General features: G+C 38.4%; 1 protein-coding gene across 5 annotated transcripts in view; it reads left to right on the forward strand.

Moving 5' to 3' along the window:
- The window catches only part of kcnip1a (Kv channel interacting protein 1 a), a 77,283-nt gene that overhangs the window by 18,672 nt on the left and 33,029 nt on the right, over positions 1-25,582 (forward strand). For 2 of the 5 annotated variants that reach the window (XM_082177171.1, XM_082177172.1), the window contains exon 1: positions 24,265-24,458. The exons of 1 other annotated variant lie outside the window; for it this stretch is intronic. In XM_082177171.1, the coding sequence (XP_082033297.1) occupies positions 24,401-24,458 (58 nt within the window). In that variant the 5' untranslated portion in view covers positions 24,265-24,400. Of the gene's footprint in view, positions 1-992; positions 1,913-24,264; positions 24,459-25,582 lie in introns of those variants that run through there. 2 more of the 5 variants (XM_082177173.1, XM_082177169.1) reach the window with 2 other exon arrangements.

Genomic DNA, 25,582 nt, shown 5'->3' on the forward strand with positions numbered 1-25,582 from the left:
TCAATTCTTGCGCTTTATGCAGATTTAATGGAGTTCGCGTCACCGAAAGCAACAGATATGAGCTGTATTTTATAGATCATCAGCTAAAATTTCAAAATCAAAGACCGCAATAAGAGAGAGCAGTAACAGCCCTGGTAAGATCATTTCGTTTCTTTACTTTTAATGATGAAGATTGTGTGTTAAGCGTCTGCGACTTACTTTCACTTTGCTTTGCGATAGTTTGCACTTGGCTTGATGCAGTTGCTCATCTGCGGTGATGCGTGTTCCAGCGCGTCATCATATCTGGAACATAATAGCCTATACAACGCTCTCACACGTTTTTTTTTTTTTTTAGCTTTTTTGGGAGGAGTACAATTTACATATGTGGTTTCAACAACCATATGCATTTACACTTGTCCAGTTTCGTCTGGAATGCGTCTCAGATCTCCTGAAGTGGTTTGAGGGATCGGATTCAAATCCGTCTCAAATGCGTTTCGGAGGGCATTTAAACCTGGACTTTTCACGATCGGATAGCTATCCGATCTGAGAAAATGCATGAAGTGGCCAGGTGTAAACAACCCCCATGACAAAAACATACGCACGAAAGCCGAAAACAAACGCTGGTTGGCCTCTCACGTCCAAATTTGACGAAGTGGTGGGGGAAGTGACGTATGCCGTAAAGCAGTCGAATTTTGTAGTTCTTTTTGTGCTCTTGTTACTACCCGAACCCCGAAGTTACATAGTGCCAGGAAAAGCGATACAGACCCTGTCAGGCTATGGCAGACGTGTCATTCAACCTATTGTAAGTCGATGTACCATCACAAGGGTCTTGGAAATATATTATGAAGGTTGAAAAGTTACATAGTGTCGCTTTAACTCTAATATGTCAACGAAATAAAACGAGATTTTTTTAACCTGCCGTTTCCCAATGTTCAAATGTATGCAAATTAGTGCATATTTAATTTAAACACACCCTTTCAGAAAACTTGTAATGCAAAACAAGCAATCTTAAAGGTGTTTTAAGCGATTTCTTAGAAATGCCGTTGAAAGTGGATCAAACCGAGCGCTAAAACACACTTGCAGCCAATCAGCTGTAAGGGGCGTGTCCTCTCATCAGGGGGGAGGTGCCTGTGTTGCATAACATGTTCTTGAATTTGGGGGCGGAGCTATCAAAAAAGGGGTGTGATCCTTGAGGGGTGTGTTTGTTTTGGTGAATTGAAATATCAACAGCGTTTCTCAGAAATTGCTTACTGCACCTTTAATACACTGTTATTAATGACCTGAGGAAGTATCTGTTAGTTTCAATTGTTATATTCACATTCTGTAGCCTTAATCCGCTGGAGGAGCTTCATGTTGAGCCCTGTGAAATGAACGAATATTGAGAGATGTGTTTTTTACTTTTGTCTAAAAGGTTGGGTTGTCGTTTCTGCTTTAGGATGACGACACACACGCTGAAACGCACACCAGACTCGCTTCCTCTGTTCTTTATTCCTCTGCCAGAGAGTTTCTGTCTCCTGAGGTTTTTCTCATTCCCTGGTCGTCGTCGTCCTCTTCCTTTTTGAAATTAACTCACTCTCGCACTCTTTCTATTTGTCTCCAGGGTGGGAGAACGAGAGAGAGAGAGAGAGAGAGAGAGAAAGAGATTTGGACGGACAGAAAGAGAGAAAGATTAATATGCATTGATGGAGGATAAAGAAAGGAGGAGTGTGTGTGTGAGAGAGAGAGAGAGAGAGAGAGAGAGGGAGGAAGGATCTATGATGTGAGCGCAGACACACACACACACACGCTGAAGTACCATCAACAAACACACGTTTCGCTCTGATCTGAGCGAGTTGCTGTCTCATGCTACAGGTGTGTGTAGCCACAGACGCAGTTATGGGTCTCATCATGGGAACCTTCTCCATGCAGGGCAAACAGGACAACTATCGCAAAGGTAAGCGGACTGTGCATGTGTGTGCAGTCAAATTTAACTATGCTTTCTACATTATAATTTTTTTTTTCACATGGAAAACTTGCTGGTATGATGCTAGGGCTTTGTTTTGGGGTTGCTAAGGTGTTTTTTAGTGCGTTGCTGTGTGGTTGCTAGGTGGTTGTTTACTGCGTCTCTGTGATCTGGTCATCATGATTTCTGGGTTCCTCCGATTGTGTGTCTGTGGGATTTTTTTTTTTTTTTCACCTGTTTCAATTTTGTTGGTTTAATATGATATGCAATAAATAAAACGCGAAGTGCATTAACCTTTACAAACAAACATGAATGAGAGAGAAAATGCTTTTGTGCTCTTGTTTAGTAGGAGTTTGTTTGTGTGTCTTCAGGGTAAAACAATGGTTATTCATGAATGTTATTCATTCATAGATCTCTCTCTCTCTCTCTCTCTCTCTCTCTCTCTCTCTCTCTCTCTTACGTGTGCGTTCTCTGTCTCTATGGGAGATGAGATGTTCCCGGACGAGACGTTGTGTAAATACACAATGAGCTGATGGGTCTATGAAAGGTTATGGTATTCAATCTAGCATTTAATCACCCGCTATCTGTGTGTGTGTGTGTGTGTGTGTGTGTGTGTGTGTGTGTGTGTGTGTGTGTGTGTGTGTGTGTGTGTGTGTGTGTGTGTGTGCGTGCCTTGATGAAAATCAGAAATTATAGGCTACAGACCGTATGCGCCACAGAAACCAGCGCGCAGCCATCTTTACAATTTTGTGTTTGAACTTCTGGTAGCTCTTTATAGCATCGCTGTCAAAGAGTAATTAGCTGATGAAGTGGATTTACTTATTGTAGAGTTAATGAAAGTTATCATGAGTATTGAAATGTTTGATGCGGATGTCATAAATGTAAGTAGAGCGGGGAGATTTTAAAACAAGCGACTCATTAATAAATCCGTAAGATCTTTCCTTCATGCGGTGGAAACACAAACCGGAGCTGAAAAGGGGCGGAGTTACAGAAGATCTATAAGGTTTATGTGAGGACTGGATTAAAACAAAAAGTGTATATATGTGTATAAACCTTTTGCCACATCTGCCAATGGCCGGTGACTTAAGAAAATGTACCGGCCATAAATATTTTTTACTGGTCGTGAAACTGGTTTTGCAAAAACTGGTGAAAATTCACAATTGTCCATTCCAATTTCGATACCACCGCTAAAACTACTAAGGATAACACACCGTTGCCATGAAAAACAGAGCGTTGCTATGGACGCAGGATTCTAACCGTAGAGACGGAACAGACTATTTTCTTTAGCGGAAGCAATACAATCGTTTTTAAATCAATAAACTCCTTTTTAAATCAATATTTTGTGTCAAATTATGGATTTATTTGGTAGGTAGCCATGTAATAAGCGGGATAATGTAGAGCGAGGCGGTTGTTATAGCGAATACAACCCCGACAGGCTGATTCAAGACTGTGTATGTGTGTGCGTTTGTTTGTGTGTGTGTGTACCTGTCTGTGTGTGCCTGTGTATTTGTGTGTGTGTGCGTGCGTTGCGTGTGTGTGTGCCTGTGTGTATGTGCCTCTATGTGTACCACTGCCTATGTGTGTGTGCATGTGTTTGTGTGTGTCTGTGTGTGCGTTTGTTTGTGTGTCTGTGTCTGTGTGTGTGTGTGTGTGTGTGTGTGTATACCTGTCTGCGAGTGCCTGTGTGTGCGCTTGTGTATTTGTGTGTGTGTGTGCCTGTGTGTATGTGCCTCTGTGTACCACTGCCTATGTGTGTGTGCATGTGTTTGTATGTGTCTGTGTGTGCGTTTGTGTGTGTGTGTGTGTGTGTGTGTGTATACCTGTCCGCTTCGCGTCGGGGTCCTGATCAGCCTGTCGGGGTTGTATTCGCTATAACAACCGCCTCGCTCTACATTATCCCTTACTTAAAACATTATTAAAGAGAAGTAAACAGTCAGTAATAAAATAAGAACAAACATCCTTATTAATTAATCCTTAGTAAAGTTACAAAAGTTGCTCAGTCAAGAGCAGTGAGTGATTTTTATGTGTGTGAAAATAATGGAACCAAAAGGGTAAATAAATAATTTTGCAAAGGTCAAATGTAATGTGTTGTGTTGTTCTCATATACAGTACAGCTTAAAGTGCAGTGCTCACAGTCAGAGTTTGAGATTGAAAACTGTATGTAAAGGTGCTGTACGTAAAAAATTTTTACGCTACTAAAGCATAAAAATACCATAATATGTTTGCAGATATTTAGGAAAAACACTTCCACAGCCAGTTATTTTATTTATTATTTAACACGTTCCGTGTTGTCAGTCGGTTTTTGTTTTGGTCTGTGTGACTCCGCCCACTGCCAGTTCAGCCAATAGTATTTCGACAACCCGGGATGCCAGTTGTCAGGAAACACAGCGTATCGCAACCATAGAAACGAGCAAACAAACTGGGTCAGAGATTGCAGATTCCACACAACCTAAAAAGCCTCGATATAAAAAGTCTAAAAATCTCTATGAACGAGAGCTTATTAAAACGCGGATAATTAACTTAGAGTCTGTAAGTCTCCTCGGCTTTCGTTGTCAATTGCGCTCGTTCCTGTTGCGTGTCCTCAAACTGGCAACCCGCGTGAGCGTTGAGTCTGAGGAGGCGGGGGAAATAACGATCTCCGATATTTTGAATTTGGACTGCAGTACCAATTTCGACCACTAGCTGTTATTCTTACAGACTGCACCTTTAATAGTGACCTTTTAAATGGTCGTTTACATACAATTGCAGACCAGAGTGTATTGAAGGATGTCGGTATGAACAGTCAGTCTTCATCTCTAACTCCGTAATGAATGTAACCATAGCAACAGATTTCCAAAGAGAATGTAAGTGGCACTTTCTTTTATGAAACTTTTTGCTCTGATGCTATGGTGTTCTGGGTGGTTGCCAGGGTGTTGCTATGTGGTTGCTATAACGTGCAACAGTGCCGGTAGTTTTCTTTTTCTTTTTTTTTTTCTTGTTAATCATCATTTACAAATGTTGATTATGTATAAAAACAAGATATTTTACGTTTATTACAAAATATGCATAATGGATACAAACATTTCAGTATTTTGAGAGTGTAGGGAGATCGACTCGACTAAGTCATTCGCAGTGCTTCATGGGAGTGGGCGGAGCTAAAGAGCTATTTTATAGCTTTTTTCCGACTCTCTGATTGGTGTAAGCGTACACTTGTAAGTTTCAGGTAGTTGCTTTGATAACTGAATGTGTGTGTTGGTCATTGAGTGTGTATGACGTTCACCACAGACCTGAGACTGTGGGCTGCATTAGCATTCAGATCACTGTCGGGATCCAGACACACACACTGGTCTGTGCTGTGGGACTACATGTTTATCCACCACTAATAACTAATGGCTGGAATAAATACATTCTAGATTACTATCTGTCAGTATAAGTCACACTAATGAAGCACTTTTGGCCCGGGGCTCCGTGTCGAGGAATATTGGCTCCATTTGCTCAGATTCCTTTAAATGAAGCATAAGTATTTCATGGGTGTGTGTGCGTGTGTGTGAGTTTGTTTGTCTGTGTGTGCCTGTGTATTTGTGTGTGCCTGCGTGCGTTGCGTGTGCCTGTGTGTATGTGCCTCTATGTGTACCACTGCCTATGTGTGTGTGCATGTGTCTGTGTGTGCGTTTGTTTGTGTGTGTGTCTGTATGTGTGTGTGTGTATACCTGTCTGCGTGTGCCTGTGTATTTGTGTGTGCGTGCGTGCGTTGCATATGTGTGTGTATGTGCCTCTATGTGTACCACTGCCTATGTGTGTGTGCATGTGTTTGTGAGTGTCTGTGTGTGCGTTTGTTTGTGTGTGTGTGTGTGTGTGTGTGTGTGATTGTGCCTGTTTATGTGCCTGTATGTGTACCACTGCCTATGTGTGTGTCTGTGTGTGTGAGGGAGTGTGCTTGTGTGCGTGTGTGCGTGTGTGTGTGTGTGTGCGCGCCTGTATGTCTGCCTATATGTGTGCGTGCTTGTGTGTGTGTTAGTGAGTGTGTGTTGCTTATCTTCAATTCACACAGACAAACCACTTAGCTGCTTTTGATTTAACCCATAATAAACCACAAAGGAATATAATATAATATTTAATTTTACTTGAATATCAAGAATATAATACATGCCAAAGTGATGAATTTTGAGTTACACATCTGTCCACTGCAATAGAAAATAAAGCTAATATTGCATAGGTTGGTAATGCATGTTGAATTATGTTGTTGTGAATAAAAACACAATGCAGTGGTGTACAGTATACAGTAGAGGACAGTGTGGGTCAGATGTCATGATTTGTGGTGGCTTTTGGATGCAACATCACAACATGAATTGCTCAAATTGGCTCATTAATAAGTGGACGGGCATCAGGCACTGAAGCTGTAGCACATGTTTTTTCCTCCCACTGAAAGTCTAATCTCTGCATCAGTGGGTCGCTGTAAACACACGCCCAGAGCCCAATATAAACACTTGCCAAATGTTAAATGAAGGTAAAAATGAGTTTTGGCAGGTGAATAAAACAGCTGAGAACGTCATCAGAAACAGCAACAGTAGGTGTTTTAAACCACACTATAATGATTGTTTGACCAATTAAAATGTAACCACTTACTAAAAAAAGTCATGCTTTTTTGTCCATTTTGTAGAACATGTTGAAATGCTCATATTTAGCCACCAAAATTAAAACTTGTGGATTAAAATCACAATGTGTTCAGGTTTTGTAACTGATGCGGTTTCACTGCTATAATGCTGTTCGTAATGACCGCTACTGGTTTTTATGGAAGCTTGTTTCCGCCACAGAATAAGACATTTTAAAAGGTAATTGCGACTTTTACGAGTTTACATCTCGCAATTCTGACTTTATTTCTCAGAATTGTGAGATATAAAGTCAGAATTGTGAGATATAAAGTCAGAATTGCGTGAAATAAAGTCGCAATCGCGTGTTATAAATTCAGAATTCTGACTTTTTTTCTCGCAATAGCGACTTTATTTCACGCAATTCTGACTTTATATCTCGCAATTCTGACTTTATAACACAAAATTGCGAGTTTATATCTCGCAATTCTGACTTTATAATACGCAATTGTGAGATATAAAGTCCAATTCTAAGGGAAAAAAGACAGACTTTTATGTGTTCAGGTTTTGTAACTAGTGCGGTTTCACTGCTATAATGTCGTTCGTAATGACCGCTACTGTTTTTTATGGAAACTTGTTTCCGCCACAGAATAAAACATTTTAAAAGATAATTGCGACTTTTTATCTTACAATTGCGAGTTTACATCTCGCAATTCTGACTTTATATCTCAGAATTGCGAGTTTATATCTCGCAATTGTGAGATATAAAGTAAACTCACAATTGTGAGATAAGGGGCCCTATTTTAACGATCTGAAACGCAAGTATCAAGCGCGAAACGCAAGTAACTTTGTGGGCGGATCTCGGGCGCTGTTGCTATTATACCGGCGGGATAAATGACTCTTGCGCCCGACGCAAATCTAAAATGGGTTGGTCTGAAGTAGCTTCATTATTCATAGGTGTGGTTTGGGCGTAACGTGAAATAAACCAATCAGAGCGACATCTCACATTCCCTTTAAGAGCAGGCGCGCTTGTTCCATGGCGGGTTGCTATTATAACGGCGGATTTGCCAGACGCACGCCAGGAGCGGTTCACAGCTGAGGAGACTGACGTTCTCGTCAGGGCTGTAAAACACAGAGAAGTGACATTGGGGATGAGAGAAACACACCCAAATTAGCTTCGGTTAAACAGGCGTATGATAATTTGGGTAAATGTGTAAGCTAGATTTATGCTTTTATAATAAACTATCTATCTATCTATCTATCTATCTATTGTAATAATGTATGATTTGCAAAAATGGAAACTGCTGCTTCTGTGTAGAGTAGAGAATCAAAGTGTATGCGCGTTGTGCACACGGTACATTGATTATGGCCAAGCATGCGCCCTTAAAATAGCATATGAATAACATGCGCAACGCGGAATTGTTTTCTAATCCTGCAAAATAGCACCAGGGAACGTTTGCGCCGGAACACGCCTCCTCTTTGCGCTGAACCGCCCCCGGGAGCGCAAATGTATTTCCTAGTTTATCGACGTGCGTCTGTGGAGGGAAAAGTCCGCTGTGCTTCGGGTGCAAAATAGGAATGATACATGCGTTGGTATACAAAGTCAATTGCGCTGGGTGCAAGATAGGGCCCATAAAGTCCAATTCTAATGAAAAAATAAAGACATACCTTTTTTTTTTTACCTCAGAATAGTTTATATCTCACAATTGCGACTTTATATCATGCAATTCTGACTTTAAATCATGCAATTCTGACTTTATATCTCGCAATTCTGACTTTATATCTCGCTATTCTGACTTTATATCTCGCAATTCTGACTTTATATCTCGCAATTCTGACTTTATAACACGCAATTGCGACTTTATATCACGCAATTCTGACTTTATAACACGCAATTGCGACTTTATATCACGCAATTTTGACTTAACACAATTGCGACTTTATATCACGAAATTCTGACTTTATATCTCGCAATTCTGACTTTATAACACGCAATTGCGACTATATCATGCAATTCTGACTTTATATCTCGCAATTCTGACTTTATATCTCGCAATTCTGACTTTATATCTCGCAATTCTGACTTTATAACACGCAATTGCGACTTTATATCACGCAATTCTGACTTTATAACACGCAATTGCGACTTTATATCACGCAATTCTGACTTTATAACACGCAATTGCGACTTTATATCATGCAATTGCGACTTAACACAATTGCGACTTTATATCACGCAATTCTGACTTTATATCTCGCAATTCTGACTTTATAACACGCAATTGCGACTTTATAACACGCAATTGTGACTTTATATCACGCAATTCTGACTTTATAACACGCAATTGCGACTTTATATCACGCAATTCTGACTTTATGTCACGCAATTGCGACTTTATAACACGCAATTGCGACTTTATATCACGCAATTTTGACTTAACACAATTGCGACTTTATATCACACAATTTTGACTTTATAACACAATTGCGACTTTATATCACGCAATTCTGACTTTATAACACGCAATTGCGACTTTATATCACGCAATTCTGACTTTATGTCACGCAATTGCGACTTTATAACACGCAATTGCGACTTTATATCACGCAATTTTGACTTAACACAATTGCGACTTTATATCACGCAATTCTGACTTTATTTACATTTTACATTTACATTTACATTTATTCATTTAGCTGACGCTTTTATACAAAGCGACTTACAATTGCTATATATGTCAGAGGTCGCACGCCTCTGGAGCAACTAGGGGTTAAGTGTCTTGCTCAGGGACACATTGGTGTCTCACAGTGGATTCGAACCCGGGTCTCTCACGCCAAAGGCATGTGTCTTATCCATTGCGCCACCACCCCGGTTTATAACACAATTGCGACTTTATATCACGCAATTTTGACTTAATAACACAATTGCGACTTTATATCACGCAATTTTGACTTAATAACACAATTGCAACTTTATATCATGCAATTCTGACTTTATAACCTGCAATTGCGACTTTATATCTCGTAATTCTGAGATAAAAAGTCAGAATTGTGAGATTAAAAAGTTGCAATTACCTTTTTTATTTTTCACTCTGTGGCGGAAACAAGCTTCCATAGATTTTCCCTAATATGCATTAAAAAGAAGTAAATAATCACATTGTTATAGGGACAAAACCTATTTTTTTCAATCTATCAGTCTATCTTTTCTGAAAATACCACACTTGAAGCAAAATACTTGTTTAGATTTATATTTACACTACTAATTCATGCTAGCAACGTGTTAAAACAGGCTAGCAACGTTCTAATTCATGTTTGCAACGTGTTAAAACATGCTATCAACATGCTAATTCATGCTAGCAACATGTTAATCATGCCAACAATGTGTTAAAAAAGGCTAGCAATGTGTTAAATCATGCTAACAACGTCCCAAAACATATTATCAACATGTTAAGTCATGCTAGCAAAGTGCTAAATCATGTTAGCAATGTGTTAAAACATGTTAGAAACATGCTAATTAATGTTAGCAAGGTACTAAATCATGCTAGCAACGTGCTAATTCAATGTAAATTAATGTTGGCAATGTGTTAAAACATGCTAATTCATTCCAGCAACGTGTTAAATAATGCTAGCAACGTGATAAAACATGTTAGCAACATGTTAAATCATGATGACAACTTGTCAATTCATGTTAACAACGTGTTAAAACATGCTAATCATGCCAACAATGTGTTAAAACAGGCTAGCAATGTGTTAAATAATGTTAGCAGCATGTTAATCATGCTATCTATGTGTTAAAACATGCTAATCATGCCAACAATGTGTTAAAACAGGCTAGCAATGTGTTAAATAATGTTAGCAGCATGTTAATCATGCTATCTATGTGTTAAAACAGGCTAACAATGTGTTAAATCATGCCAATTCATGCTTGCAATGTGTTAAATCATGCTTTCCACGTGTTAATTCATGTTAGCAGCATGTTAAAACTTACTTTCTCTGAGTAAAACCTTCAATCTTAAACTTTTTCAAAGTTATTTTAAACTTTTAAACTTGGCAAGCCAACATCAAAGTTTGTCTTCAGACTTTACTCATGTAGTTCATTCCTGTGATGGCAAAACTGAATTGTGTCCTTGCTGAATAAAAGTATATATTTCTTTTCAAAAGAAATGGCTGAATAGTAGTGTGTATGTATAGCCTTCATTTTGGCCTTGGTCCCGAACACACACACCCCTGTCTGACATTGGTCGGTCAAACAGTTAGCTCCGCCCCTTGAGTCAGTGTTGCTGTGCCAATAATGTTTACACCGTGATTTTCTTGTAGTCTATAGATTAAGTGAAGCTGGGAGAGACAGTATATTAACACCTTTAAGAAAACCTGATGATGTGGAAAGCAATCTTGAGTTTCTGTTCTAGATGTTTCTGTCCAGAAAGCGAGCGGAGGACAGGTGAACACACACACACACACACACACACACACACACACACACACACACACACACACACACACACACACACACACACACACACACACACACACACAGAAGGTGTGTTTATCACACGGCTGTTTTATGGGCTGTTGATCAAACAGGTTGTGGGCAGATTAAATGTCTCTCTCTCTCTCTCTCTCTCTCTCTCTCTCTCTCTCTCCATCTTCCAGCTGTATGAGTTTAACGGCCCTGAAATGGCAGACGTTTTACAGATGATTCATTCATTACATAAAGACATGCGACTCTTCACTGAGACCTCCGTAGAGAGAGAGAGGAAAATCAGGTCAAGATAGCGAGAAAGAAGGAAAGGCAATGAATGAAACGAGTGGGTGACAGAACTACACATCCGCTTTCTTTGTCTTGCTTTTTCATTTCTCTGCCTCACAACAAAACTAATGTCACCTTGTACTGCATTAATATAGGCGTTTATGGAGATTCAAACTAGCTTTAAATCACTGAAGTATTATAATTGTATATGTTTTTGACAGATCACTGTCAGGATCCAGACACACACACACTGGTCTGTGCTGTGGGATTACATGTTTATCCACCATTAATAACTAATGGCTGGAGTAAATAAATTCTAGATTACTATCTGTCAGGATGAATCACAGTATAAGTGCGTTTGTTTGTTTGTGTGTGTGTGTGTGTCTGTGTGCGTGTGTGTGTGTACCTGTCTGTGTGCGTGTGTGTGTGTACCTGTCTGTGTGCGTGTGTGTGTGTACCTGTCTGTGTGCGTGTGTGTGTGTGTGTACCTGTCTGTGTGCGTGTGTGTGTGTACCTGTCTGTGTGCGTGTGTGTGTGTGTGTGTGTGTGTGTGTGTGTACCTGTCTGTGTGCGTGTGTGTGTGTGCGTGTGTACCTGTCTGTGCGTGTGTACCTGTCTGTGTGTGTGTGCATGCGTGTGTGCCTGTGTGTATGTGCCTGTACGTGTGCCACTGCCTGTGTGTGTGTGTGAGAGAGAGTGTGTGCCTGTGTGTGTGTACCTGTCTGTGTGTGCGTGCGTGCGTGCCACTGCCTGTGTGTGTGTGTGTGTGCCTGTGTGTATGTGCCTGTATGTGTGTCACTGTCTGTGTGTGTGAGAGAGAGTGTGTGCCTGTGTGTGTGTGTGTGTGTGCGTGCCTGTGTGTGTGTGTGTGTGTGTGTGTGTGTGTGCGTGCCAGTGTGTATGTGCCTAAATGTGTGCCACTGCCTGTGTGTGTGTGTGTGTGTGTGTGTGTCTGCCACTGCCTGTGTGTGTGTGTCTGTGTGAGAGAGAGTGTGTGTGTGTGTGCGTGCCTGTGTGTGTGTGTGTGTGTGTGTGTGTCTGCCACTGCCTGTGTGTGTGTGTCTGTGTGAGAGAGAGTGTGTGCCTGTGTGTGTGTGTGTGTGTGCGTGCCTGTGTGTATGTGCCTAAATGTGTGCCACTGCCTGTGTGTGTGTGTGTGTGTTTGCCGCTGCCTGTGTGTGTGTGTGTTTGCCACTGCCTGTGTGTGTGTGTGTGTGTGTGTGAGAGAGAGTGTGTGCCTGTGTGTGTATGTGTGTCACCGCCTATGTGTGTGTACTATAAATTTGATGTTTACTTTGATGCAGTTTTCACTGAGAAATTGTCAAATTTCACAAATAAATCAAGTAAAACATTGAATAAAACTTGAAATGGTATTTTCTTCTAAAACATAATAATATTTATGTTAATAAATTACAATAATATTTTCACAATGTACAAGCTACCTCAAGGATTGCAAAAGTTGGTTGGTTTTTAGCATAGTAGATGTCTAGAAACTAAGATCCATATTCTTGGAAATATATATATATTCTTGTACCACGGCACCATTTTTTATATATTTTTTTATTATTTTATGCAAATGCAATCCTCCGAGCTCTGTACGTGCATTAAGATATCAGCTGATGTGTGGAGCCGCTTTACTCCCACTGGAGGACATGAACACGGCAGAAGCTGAGATGGTGTGTGTGTGTGTGTGTGTGTGTGTGTGTGTGTGTGTGTGTGTGTGTGTGTGTGTGTGTGTGTGTGTGTGTGTGTGTGTGTGTGTATCAGCTGTGGGAAACAAGCGGCACGCGCCGGCGCTAATGGTTAATTTGTACTAATATGTCAACAAATCATACTAGTTTCCCTTATTGAGTTCTTTATAATCATGGAAGAAATCCGGAAGTTCTGCTTTTTATTCATATTTATATTTATTTTTATATTATTATATTTATTTTAATGTCAGCCATTTACCACTTTTATTAGAGGAAGAGCAATACGTGATTAAGTTATTAACAATATTAAGTTGTTAATAATATTATTAATAACAATGCTATAATTATATTTGATACAATTAATTGTTATATAATTGTTTTAGTATTGTTGTTAATAATATTATTAATAACCCTATAATTATATTTGACATAATTGTTATATAACTGTTTTATTGTAGTTGTTTTTAAAAATATTAGTAATAACAATAATATAATTACATTTAATATAATTAATAATAATAATAATAATACATTTAAACTAAAATGTAATTATAATTGTTCTTAATATAATATTAATTATAAGAATAATATAATTACATTTACCTATTTAAATAATAATAATAATTATTATTATTATTTTAACTGTAATTATAATGATTGTAATTATAATGTTAATGATAATAGTAACTTATTACATAACATTATTTTTTGTGTTGTTTATATTATTGACACATTATTGACATGATATATATATATATATATATATATATATATATAATATTAGTAACTATAATAAAGTAAACTTAATTTAATAATAATACTTTTTTAAATTTTTTTATACATTTTTTTTTATAAGATAATGGCATGATTTATGAATCAGGTGAAAGTTTCATCCTTGAGATCCAGCACAATGTTTGGCAGAATTAAGCTAATCATTTATACGTTATACAAGATTTACTTCTGAGATCTGAACAATTAGGCCATTCATTTAATCATATTTCCATTTTCCACCCGACGAATAGATTTAGTCGAGCTAATCTGTGCATATTTGGTGTTTGTGTGATTGTTTGTTGAATTAATGTGTGCTTTTAAAAATGACATTTGATTTATGCTGTCGTATGCATAGTAATTACTGAGGCCTGCATAACACAGTCCTTTCAGATAGACTTTATAATTGTGTGTGTGTGTGTGTGTGTGTTGCTTTACTTAGCTTAATTGGAAAATGATTCATAAATGAATTACATAATGTTTTATATGAACAGGGTTTTCTTTTTCTTTGTGTACATTTGTTCCATCACGTCCTGTAAGAATAACAGATGTGAAGTGATTTATGATGAAGTGAATAGTTTTGTTGTTCTGGTCAGTGTGATTTACAGTATATTTGACTAAATACTATAGTATTTGGCACTATATAAGTTTCAATATGATTAATTTCTTTGAATGAATTGAAGCTGGCTATTTTATTGAATCGTTTCCCTTATTTAAAGTTCACTGAAGTCTTTGTGTGGCATTTCATTAACTTGTTTTATCAAAATATGTGTAGGTAAATATTGGCGTTCTTTGAAATATATTATAAATGAGTGCATATGAAAGAAATTAATTTAAATTGAATTCTTCCTTGTATTTATTTAGTAAAAAAGTGGAAAACATGCTTTCATTACTTATGCCTTCAGCAAGATTATCATAGTTTTTTGTATAGAAAATATATATATATACAGTGAGGAAAATAAGTATTTGAACACCCTGCTATTTTGCAAGTTCTCCCACTTAGAAATCATGGAGGGGTCTGAAATTGTCATCGTAGGTCCACTGTGAGAGACATAATAAAAAATAAAAAAAATTCCAGAAATCACTATTTATTTGTATGATACAGCTGCAAAAAAGTATTTGAACACCTGAGAAAATCAATGTTAATATTTGGTACAGTAGCCTTTGTTTGCATTACAGAGGTCAAACGTTTCCTGTAGTTTTTCACCAGGTTTGCACACACTGCAGGAGGGATTTTGGCCCACTCCTCCACACAGATCTTCTCTAGATCAGTCAGGTTTCTGGGTTGTCGCTGAGAAACACGGAGTTTGAGCTCCCTCCAAAGATTCTCTATTGGGTTTAGGTCTGGAGACTGGCTAGGCCACGCCAGAACCTTGATATGCTTCTTACAGAGCCACTCCTTGGTTATCCTGGCTGTGTGCTTCGGGTCATTGTCATGTTGGAAGACCCAGCCTCGACCCATCTTCAATGCTCTAACTGAGGGAAGGAGGTTGTTCCCCAAAATCTCGCAATACATGGCCCCGGTCATCCTCTCCTTAATACAGTGCAGTCGCCCTGTCCCAAGTGCAGAAAAACACCCCCAAAGCATGATGCTACCACCCCCATGCTTCACAGTAGGGATGGTGTTCTTGGGATGGTACTCATCATTCTTCTTCCTCCAAACACGGTTAGTGGAATTATGACCAAAAAGTTCTATTTTGGTCTTATCTGACCACATGACTTTCTCCCATGACTCCTCTGGATCATCCAAATGGTCATTGGCAAACTTAAGACGGGCCTTGACATGTGCTGGTTTAAGCAGGGGAACCTTCCGTGCCATGCATGATTTCAAACCATGACGTCTTAGTGTATTACCAACAGTAACCTTGGAAACGGTGGTCCCAGCTCTTTTCAGGTCATTGACCAGCTCCTCCCGTGTAGTTCTGGGCTGATTTCTCACCTTTCTTAGGATCATTGAGACCCCACGAGGTGAGATCTTGCATGGAGCCCCAGTCCGAGGGAGATTGACAGTCATGTTTAGCTTCTTCCATTTTCTAATGATTGCTCCAACAGTGGACCTTTTTTCACCAAGCTGCTTGGCAATTTCCCCGTAGCCTTTTCCAGCCTTGTGGAGGTGTACAATTTTGTCTCTAGTGTCTTTGGACAGCTCTTTGGTCTTGGCCATGTTAGTAGTTGGATTCTTACTGATTGTATGGGGTGGACAGGTGTCTTTATGCAGCTAACGACCTCAAACAGGTGCATCTAATTTAGGATAATAAATGGAGTGGAGGTGGACATTTTAAAGGCAGACTAACAGGTCTTTGAGGGTCAGAATTCTAGCTGATAGACAGGTGTTCAAATACTTATTTGCAGCTGTATCATACAAATAAATAGTTAAAAAATCATATATTGTGATTTCTGGATTTTTTTAATTTTCAAAATAGCAGGGTGTTCAAATACTTATTTTCCTCACTGTATATACGCACGCACGCACGCACACACACACACACACACACACACACACACACACACACACACACACACACACACACAGTATATATTCAGGTATATATATTATACACATGTATAATAATGACTGTTAGGTTTAAATAATAATTTTGCTCCACACCTGTACTGTTCCCGACTTCCTTTCATCTGCAGAAATAGATTTCCTTTTTTTTTGTCCATCCATACAGTGACAATCAATAGAGTCCAATGTTGTTTGAACATCAGCATTCATCAAATACAGCATATTCTGTGTTCCGACGCAGAAATAAAGGTTTGGAACGACGTGAGTTAATGATGACAATGATGAATTTTTATGTGAACACTGTAAAGTAAAGTGGCCTTATTACATGTGTTACACATACTTACCATAGTAATAACAGTAAAATATGTATAATCACATGCAACTAACCCTCAACCAAACCCTAATCCTATATCAGTACATGTAGTTAATTAATATTACTCAGTACCTAAATATATAATTACATCCTAACAGTGACACCTTAAAATAAAGTGTAACCCCGTTCACATAAAAATGACAAATCTGTCATAATTTATTCATCCTCACGTCATTCCTTTAAAGTCTCGCAGATCAAAAACATAAGACTGTAAATATTTGCTATGGTATATATTGCCTGTAGCTCTTCATGACACACGTGAGTGAGCAGCATCATTTATATTCATGTTTTCTTCACTCTGTTTGACTGACATCATTGTGTAGAAACAGGCGGCAACAACTATTCGATCAAAACATGTTCTGTCTTTCTCATCCCTTCTGTCAGCGACCTTGTAATAAAACTCTACAGCCAATTCCCTTCCACAGGGACGACAGTATGTTATTGAGGCCGTCTGTCTGTCTCGCTCTCTCTCTCTCTCTCTCTCTCGCGCTCTCTCTCTCTCTCTCTCTCTCTCTCGCTCGCTCTCTCGCTCTCTCTCGCTCGCTCTCTCTCACTCGCTCTCTCTCTCTCGCTCTCTCTCTCGCTCTCTCTCTCTCTCTCTCGCGCTCTCTCTCTCTTTCTCTCCCTCTCTCTTGCTCTCTCTCTCTCTCTCACTCTTTCTCTCTCTCGCTCTCTCTCTCTCTCCCTCTCTCTTGCTCTCTCACTCGCTCTCTCTCTCTCCCTCTCTCTTTCTCTCCCTCTCTCTTGCTCGCTCTCTTTCTCTCTCTCTTTCTCTCTCTCTCTCGCGCTCTCTCTCTCTCTCTTGCTCTCTCTCTCTCTCTTGCTCTCTCTCTCTCTCTCTCACTCTTTCTCTCTCTCGCTCTCTCTCTCTCTTTCTCTCCCTCTCTCTTGCTCTCTCTCTCTCTCTCCCTTTCTCTCCCTCTCTCTTGCTCGCTCTCTTTCTCTCTCTCTCTCTCTCTCTCTCTCTCTCTCTCTCTCTCTCGCTCTGTCGCCTCCTCTTCCATTTCCAATCTTTATTAAACCACTGCCGGGTGTAAAACATCAAACACTCGTATCATGTCTGGAGAAAAACGCATTTCTTCTGTTTCTGTTGAGAGAGAGAAAGAGAGAGACGGGCAGATGGGCGTCTCAGCCCTCATATCTCAACGTTATTCTGTCTCTGATGGAATGTCCTGAAGCAATGCCACTCTTTTTCTAATCGAACTTATATTTTTTTCGCTATATGGAAGTATTTCATTCAGATTTATGTAATTCTGTCTTTCGGAAAGGATCCACCTTTTCATCTCTCAGTTGTTGGAGGAACACGTGAAACCTCGTGTACATCCATCCATCCATCCATCTCAGTTATTAACATTCTTACAATCCACATTATTTAGAGCTTTATGATGTTTTTAATTATTAAATAAGCTTATTATGTGCCTCTTATTCCAGACAACAGATTTGTACAGCTGTACTAGTTTCATGTTTCTCGTATGACACCAGATTATTTCTTTTTCCTTAAATTAAAATATTGCATCTAAATGATTTTATTTATTTATTTATTTTAATGAATATTAATTTTAATTTATTAAACTTAAATTGTATTTAATTATTTTATTTACTTTAATGAATTTTAATAAATTAATTATTTTAATGTAATACATTAATACATTTATTTGTTTGATTTATTTACATTTTATTTTATTTAATGTAGTAAAGTTTGCACAAATATAATTTTTTCTAGTAGACCAATCATCCAGAAAAGTAGTTGTCTAAATGGGCTTTCACACCGGAGGAACGTTTTCATAGTTATTGTAACTACTATCACCGCAGGTACTGGGAACGATGTTAGTAAGGACGCCTAAGCCTGTTTGACATGTTTGGTTGGATTAAAACACCCTGGTGCGATTGCTCTTCATTTGGATACGTGTGAATGATTTAAAATGCCATCCGAACTGGAGCTCACTGACGCTGAAAAGATGAGTCTCGGTCCACTTCCAAACGAACTCTGGTGCGGTTTGAATGAAATATGAACGCAACTCGGACCAAAGACATGTAATCGAAACAAAAACAGGAAGATTTGACCCTAAAAAGGACAGAACGCTCAAGCATACCTGTTTTTTCTCGTTATAGTCGTGATGTTTCCCATCACAGTTCGGTACAGGCGTCAGAACCATCTTGGTTTGTGTGTGTGTGTGTGTGTGTGTTTATGTGTGTGACATTTTATAAGCTCTTCACGAGTTCTCAGCTGGTCAAAATGCCATCATATGTACATATTGAGCGCATTTATCCCAAAACACAGCATTGTTTTAGATGTTCGGTAAGTTCCGTCGCAAAATCAGATTTCAGATTTTCCTTTATTTGTCCTCAAGAGGAAATTTGTTTCCACCATAGGTGCATACATAATACAAATACAAACACACATAACATATTAACAACATGAACAAATAAACATATATGAAAAAAAAGAGAGAGAGAGAGAGCATACCTGTCGCATCAGTGGCCGATTTCCTATGTATTTAGAGCTCGTATAGATACAGGAACAAAACTCTTACCTTTCTACACATCGGTAACCTATACCTACGGCCAGAAGGCAGAAGGATAAAATATTTATAAAGTGGGTGTTCTGAGTCATTTAAGATTTTTTTTGCCTTTCGCAATGTGAATGTCGAGACAATATCCGATAAACAGGGGGTAGGGATACCAATAATTTTACTTGCTAAATGAGTTGTCTTTAAGAATTTGTTCTTGTTGGTAACTGTAAGCATATGGAAATATGGAATATTAGATAATGTGACAGTGTCGACTAGAGCAGTTTTGAAATCTTTACCGATTGTGAAATCAGGCTGTTCGACCACATGAGCGTTTACACTACTGTTACAAACACCGGTCGAGTGCGTTTTAGACCCCGTTTACACCTGTATTTAGTGCCGTCCACTTGTGATCCGATCGACCAAAACACATTTTAATACCAGGTGTAAACAGGGCCATGCTTTTCTCTAATTGCCAGACTCTTGCCACTTGTGTTTGTCATAAAAGATGCAAAATGTCGCACTTGCAGTTTTTGTCATCCTCTTGATCCATGTCTCATCAACACAAACCCAACTGGGCAGAACAAGTCGGTGCAGCCAAGTATCTGTGTAATGAGTGGGATCATATGCAATCATAACATTAAGATAAACCCCTACATGCTTATGCATAGTGGATCACCTTATCAGGGCTTATTTTACTGTATTATCCCTTACATAAATGATCCGCTGGAATCATATCTCATAATTGTGTAAGTCTCTTGAGCGATAACTCTTGAGCTCGTCTCAAGTGAGTTCAGTCTTCTTCACTCTTAAAAATAAAGTTCCAGTAGGAGTTTTCCCAGTGATGCCTAAAGAACAATTTTTGGTTCCCCAAAGAACCTTTCAGATATTAAAAGAAAAAATAATTGTATTAGTGTGAAATAAGCCTGTCACAATAACTACTTTTTGTTGTGCGATATAGGCTACACTCACCTAAAGGATTATTAGGAACACCATACTAATACTGTGTTTGACCCCCTTTCGCCTTCAGAACTGCCTTAATTCTACGTGGCATTGATTCAACAAGGTGCTGAAAGCATTCTTTAGAAATGTAACAAGGCATGATGGATCCATGTTCTCATTCTGTTTACGCCAAATTCTGACTCTACCATCTGAATGTCTCAACAGAAACCGAGACTCATCAGACCAGGCAACATTTTTCCAGTCTTCAACTGTCCAATTTTGGTGAGCTTGTGCAAATTGTAGCCTCTTTTTCCTATTTGTAGTGGAGATGAGTGGTACCCGGTGGGGTCTTCTGCTGTTGTAGCCCATCCGCCTCAAGGTTGTGCGTGTTGTGGCTTCACAAATGCTTTGCTGCATACCTCGGTTGTAACGGGTGGTTATTTCAGTCAAAGTTGCTCTTCTATCAGCTTGAATCAGTCGGTCCATTCTCCTCTGACCTCTAGCATCAACAAGGCATTTTCGCCCACAGGACTGCCGTATACTGGATGTTTTTCCCTTTTCACACCATTCTTTGTAAACCCTAGAAATGGTTGTGCGTGAAAATCCCAGTAACTGAGCAGATTGTGAAATACTCAGACCGGCCCGTCTGACACCAACAACCATGCCACGCTCAAAATTGCTTAAATCACCTTTCTTTCCCATTCTGACATTCAGTTTGGAGTTCAGGAGATTGTCTTGACCAGGACCACACCCCTAAATGCATTAAAGCAACTGCCATGTGATTGGTTGATTAGATAATTGCATTAATGAGAAATTGAACAGGTGTTCCTAATAATCCTTTAGGTGAGTGTATTGTCCCAGAAATAGTTGCGATAAATGATATTATTGCCATTTTAAAGGATTAGTTTAAAGGATTGAGGTGATTCACACCTCAAAATGAAAATTTTCTGACAATTTACTCCATATGCCATCCAAGATGTCCATGTCTTTCTTTCTTCAGTGGAAAAGAAATTAAGTTTTTTGAGGAAAACATTTCAGGATTTTTCTCCACACAATGGACTTTCACAATGTTGAAGTTCAAATCAATGCCGTTTCAAAGGGCTCTGAAGTGCTTCAAATAGCTCTGCACGATCCCAGCTGAGGAATCCACAATTGTTCGTCTTGTGCTGGTCTGCGACGCGCCACGTATTACGTAATCACGTTGGAAAGGTCACTAAAAAAAATAAATGAATGATAATAATATATTAAAACAGATGTCGGACGATTTTGAAGTTGGAGGAGAAAATTAGTTGGAATTCCCTACTTTTTTTAACCGGAGTACACAGACAAATAACTTAGATGACGTGAAGCGTGACCTTTCCAACGTGATTACGTAATACATGGCGTGTCGCAGACCAGCACAAGACGAACAATTGTGGTTAAAAAGTATTGTTTCGCCAGATAAGACCCCATTCCTCAGCTGGATTCATGCAGAGCCCTTTGAAGCACTTCAGAGCCCTTTGAAACGGCATTGATTTGGACTTCAACATCTTGGTTACCGTTGAAGTCCATTGTGTGGAGAAAAATCCTGAAATGTTTTCCTCAAAAAAATGTATTTATTTTCCACTGAAGAAAGAAAGACATGGAAATCTTGGATGGCATTGGGGTGAGTAAATTGTCAGGAAATTTTCATTTTGAGATGAACTAATCCTTTAAGCCCATTTTATGCCACTGAATATATAATCATAATACAACAGCATAATAATGCAAGTAGCCCTATGCACACTTTCAAATGACAACAACCTTTTAATTCTTTAGATCATGGAAATTAAGAGTAAAAAAAAATTTATATCCTAACTAAAAAAACTTGAAAAGTAACAAGAATGAAAAAAAACCACACTTGCCAAATGCACAAAAGGCACTTATGAAGATTTTGCATTTACATATTTTTCTCTGTAAAGTAAGGGTGCACACTATTGCTGAAAACACAAACCCTACTTAACAGTCAGATGTTCATATGAACAAAGGCACAGATTCCTCAATATCTATAGGATATAAGGCCATATCTGCTGATAAAACTATTTTTATTAGTGTGCACCATTTTCCGCTGTGGTGCTGATATTTATGGAAGCATATGGGTAGCAATATTCAATTTGAAATGTAATATGCAAAATGGCAATGCAAAATGTAAAATGGCAATTTTCCATTACATTTGTGCAACGTCTGGTGCAAAATGAAAATATTATATAATTCACATTTGCCATTTCATAGTTTTAATATGTAAATTGAATACATATTTGAATGCTTTATCAGTTGCATTTTAACATGCAAAATGTTAAATGTTTATTGCATTTACACTCACAGTTAAGACACTCGCGATTGCATTTTGTCCTGCAATGAAATGTAGCAAAATTCAATGTGCAAATTGAAAATGCATACAATCTAAATGCAAATTTAAATACAGAAATGCATTGCCATTTTACATATTGCATTGTCATTTTTCATATTACATTTCAAATTGAATATTGCTACCCATATGCTTCCATAGATATTTTTTATACCAGAACATCCAGATAACACTATAACGCCCCAAAGACGCCTTTTTCACCTGTTGATGTTTTATCATGTAAACATAATCGGCGATATATTGTCACAAAATATTATTGTGCATATATATGGTGCGATAAGTCGATATATTGATGATTGCGACAGGTCTAGTGTGAAGAACATTTTAATAATCTAAAAAAAAACTTTTTCCACTATAAAGAACCTTTTGTGGAATGGAAAGATTCTGTGATGGAGAGAAACCATTGATGCCAATGAAGAACCTTCATTATTAAGAGTGAGTTTTAGGAAACGTATGTCTAGAGCCACTGCATACTGTGCACTATATACTGCATACTCATATTTCATAACCGTATATGAAACCGTATGCATTGATTGACAGTGTTTTGAACACATCCACATCACCACCCTGCTTGGGTTCAGACCTTTTATCTTAAGAAGACCTTACATGTTATACGCTTATAATCTTAATTAATCCTGTGGTTTCATTTCATATCATGACTGTTCATTAATAATTAACGACGGTGTGATTTCAAGTCATTGGAATGCTAATGAATCAGCAGGAGGGTGTCATTTAGGCGCTCTTACATTGACGTTCTTGGCAGATGTTTCCTCACGATTGATCAGAAAACATGCACTTTATCTCTTTACGCTTTAACTGTCTACGTATAAAGCATGTTAGGCAGCAACAGAAGACGTCACTCGCACCTATTTTTGGGTACTTTTTGGTATTGAACAAAATGTACAGTATATTTCTCTCAGGTTGTCCACCATCTTGGGGGAAACTTTTCATTAATGTTGTTGCAGTGCATTCTGGGATGGCGCATTAAGGATTTATGCATTGCTGTCTTCGATTTTTGGCTTAAATGATTCAAAGGCAACATGTCAATGTTATCGACCTTTTAAATCTGCCTTCGAAGTGTGAGTTGGTAAATCTCACAAAATCAAGGAAAAAAAGAACTGATAAAGAATTGCATAAAAAAATTAAATGAATAATGTATTTTTTTGTGTGGCTTATTAAGATTTTTTTTGCATTGACTGACTTAAGTTTTTATTTTATTTTGTAATTTTCAATATTGATTCACATTATTGTAATTCATGAGTTGAAGTCTTCAGAAATGTCTTCCATTTATGTATAAATATATATATATTTTTAAATTACAATAAAAACATTTAATTATTTTAAAAACTAGAAACACAATTATAACACGTATACATTTATTTATTTTTATGTACAATTGTCATTAAAATGTTATATATATATATATATATATATATATATATATATATATATATATATATAAAGAGTTTAATATTTTTTTAATTTTAGGGGATGGTGCTTAATTGTCATTAGAATGTCCAAAAAAAAAGCTTTATTTGTTTTATGATTTAAAAAAATATATAGTTTTAGGGGGAAGGTGCTTAATTGTCATTAAAATGTCAAACAAAAATATTTACAAATCTCATTGCAACAAATCGTAATTGTCCCAAAGTAATTTTTTTCATTCAAAATATATTTTTTTACGCACACATAAATGTAGGGGGTAAAAATAAAATGATCCAGACATGTTTTGGTGAGATGGAGAGTAAAGATGAACAAGTGCGTATGTGAGAAGGAGCGAGAGAGCGCGAGAACGAGGGTTTGTGGAGGGAGGGGTGAAACGAGGCAGAAAGGAGCAGTTTGAGGCAGGAGCGACACATTAGATTCAGAGAAGACGGAATGATGTTTGGACAGAGAAACACAGCGAGCGACTGATAAAAACGCACGTGACGGACACATATATACACACACACACACACGCACGCACTTACGACTGTTACAACATGGGGGCGGTTGTCGGTACATTGAGCTTACAGACGAGACAGCGACGACCATCAAGAGGTAAGACGAGAACTCACTCTGTCTGTCTGTCTGTCTCGCACGCACACAGACAGGTAGACCGAGAACTTCACATATACCAGACTCAAAACTGCGTGTGCATCCTTGAATAACATGCCTGAATGTGTGTGTTTGTATGTGCATCCTTGAATAGCATGCATGCATGCATGTGTGTGTGTGTTTGTATGTATGTGCATCCTTGAGTTGCATGCATGCGTGTGTGTTGTGTGTGTTTTCAGTAATTAGATGACTCACACACATCCTCTCTGAGCTGTGCAACAAGTGCCGTTTGACTGACGCCAGTGATTCTGCTGTTTAATAAAGTAAACGCAGAAACACGCACGCATTACGTGACTCATGATTCATGAAGCTGCGTAGTGTTTTTAATGTGGAGCGAGTTAACAGCTTGCAGAGAGCGTGCCTGGTGCGTGTGCGCGCGCGCGTGTATGTGTGTGTGTGTGTGTGTGTGTTTTGATGTCGGGTCATGTATGCATATGTGTTTGAAACTACTCGCACACCCGCTCCGTTCCCGCCTGTTACCTTGGAAGCACTGTTGTCATGGTAACGGGGCGATGGCAAATTGATGTGTTTTTGTGTGCACGTCTGAAGGGTCCCGACCCATCGCTCATGTCCGAGAACCTGCAAGACAGAATAGATGGAGAGAGAGAGAGAGATCAGCACCTGTTGTTTTGGCTGTCTTCAGTGTTCACAGTGATCTGAGCGGAAGATACACATTAAAGGAATAGTTCACTTAAAAATGTAAATGCTGTCATCGTTTAGGCTACTCACCCTTAAGTTGTTGTTCCAAACCTGTATGAATTTCTTTCTTTCTTATAATATCTTAAGATATTATAATGTGGCTATCCAAACAGTTGCTCCTTTGACTTCCAATGTAGGAAAACAATACTATGGAAGTCAATGGGGTCCAATCAACTGTTTGGTTACAGATATTCTTCAACATATCTTCTTTTGTGTTTAGCAGAAGAAAGAAATTCATATAGGTTTGAAACAACTTGAGGGAGAGTCAATTATGACATAATTTTAGATAGATTTTTAGAAAAATGTCAGATTTTCTAAAGAATATAGTTTTAACATGATATTTGGGCTGCACAATATTGAAGAAACGT

Source organism: Leuciscus leuciscus (genome assembly GCF_965113295.1).
Source record: "Leuciscus leuciscus genome assembly, chromosome: 8".
In the NCBI taxonomy this organism is placed as follows: domain Eukaryota; kingdom Metazoa; phylum Chordata; class Actinopteri; order Cypriniformes; family Leuciscidae; genus Leuciscus; species Leuciscus leuciscus.